Source organism: Amphimedon queenslandica, unplaced genomic scaffold (assembly GCF_000090795.2).
Source record: "Amphimedon queenslandica unplaced genomic scaffold, v1.1 AMPQUscaffold_4105_Cont23910, whole genome shotgun sequence".
NCBI lineage: Eukaryota > Metazoa > Porifera > Demospongiae > Haplosclerida > Niphatidae > Amphimedon > Amphimedon queenslandica.
This window is the reverse complement of record NW_003555577.1, coordinates 1-1485: the sequence shown is the minus strand read 5'-3', so window position 1 is coordinate 1485 and position 1485 is coordinate 1. Positions and strand designations below refer to the sequence as shown.

The window sequence follows — 1485 nt, the reverse complement described above, 5'->3', positions numbered from 1 at the left end:
TTATTTATTTTCAGGATGCGTGAGGAGAATAGACGCAGCAAACATAAAGAATCTGCTCTTCTTCCTAACCCTAATATATTGAATGAGTCTGGACATCATGGTCAGTTATAATACTTTAAAATTTTAATCTTGCATAATTTATCATAATTTTTGAGTTACTGTGTCTATAATAACTATGATAATATTCTCTACTGTTGATTGCCTCCTTGTCTTTATACACAGAGCGAATGCATGGCGGGGTTATTGATCCTGAGACTGGGCGTGCCATGCAGTACGAAAGGACAGTTGAAATTGAGTTACAGGAGACACAGAGAGGAGGAAAGAAAAGAGTTAAGAAAACCATTGAGAAAACGAGTTGGCTTGGATTACCTAAACCAGGAATACAGAAACCAGTAAGCAAATGAAATAGTCATAATATAATGGATTCACTTTTTCTATAATCTGGAGCTTTGCTCTGGCTACTTCTTTTTATATCGCGTGCTATCTACATGTATTACAGCTTAAGCATCAAACAAACCCAAGAAGAACCTATTGATAATAATGTATTGTACTTTTAAAGCCACTTTTATTGTAATCATTATTTTTATAGTTGTTCCAAGATGATTCATCAGATGATGATCAAGACCTGCCTCCGATAAAGGAGAGTAATCCATTGTACTCTACTGATCCGTATGAGACTGATTTCAGTAATCCAGTCTATCACAAAGAAGCTACTGATCTTGGAGGAGGAGGAGGAGGAGGTAGAGCCATTGGGACTTCAGTGCTGGGAACGGAGTCCGTTGAGATGGACGAGTTGGTACCTCTTTCACCTGATGATGTTGCCAAGATCAGTGAAGCTGAAGTGCCTATTGGACAATCTGATACTTTATATTAAACTTTTTATCTCATTTATTTATCTGTTTAATAGGATAGGCCTTTTTATGCATACATACTTTTGCTGATATACATACTTCTGCATTGTTTTGAAGAAAATTATAGTCTTTTATAAACTTTTAATAGTGCAGTGCTATGAATATGTTTATCACCCCTTACCCCCTCCTACCTCAGCTCGGTGAAGATGCTTGCTCTACTTTTTATCGCCCTTTTAGCTGGTAGATCTAATTAAGAATCTATTTAACTTCTAAGTTTTGCTCTGTTAGATACCTTGCAAACTTGTAAAGTAGGAGATGACTACCAATCTGTGGATTATGTCAGTAACATTGGAGGGAGGTGGTATCTCAATGCTGCTGTACCAGCAACATGTTCAGGATCTATTAACAGTTATGAAATGGATTTTTATGACAACAGTTTGAGTGAAGATACAACTTATCGCATTACTCTAACTGTATGGCGACCAATCAATTCAACAACTTATGAAATTGTAAGCTGTGTTACAATTCTGATTTAGATCTACAGTTTTTAGGATTCATCTACAACAAAACAATACACATATACTCATGATGATAGTAAGTATAGTTTTACAATGCTGCTAACAATCTGTTGTAA

General features: G+C 35.8%; 1 protein-coding gene across 1 annotated transcript; it reads left to right on the top strand.

Annotated features, from left to right (window-relative positions):
- Positions 1–15: 15 nt before the first annotated feature.
- On the top strand, positions 16–996 carry LOC109592741 (uncharacterized). Its single transcript, XM_020008117.1, has 3 exons — positions 16–100; positions 223–392; positions 590–996. The coding sequence occupies exons 1-3, from the start codon at positions 16–18 to the stop codon at positions 872–874; spliced, it is 540 nt and encodes a 179-aa protein (XP_019863676.1). The 3' UTR covers positions 875–996.
- The last annotated feature ends 489 nt before the right edge of the window (positions 997–1485 follow it).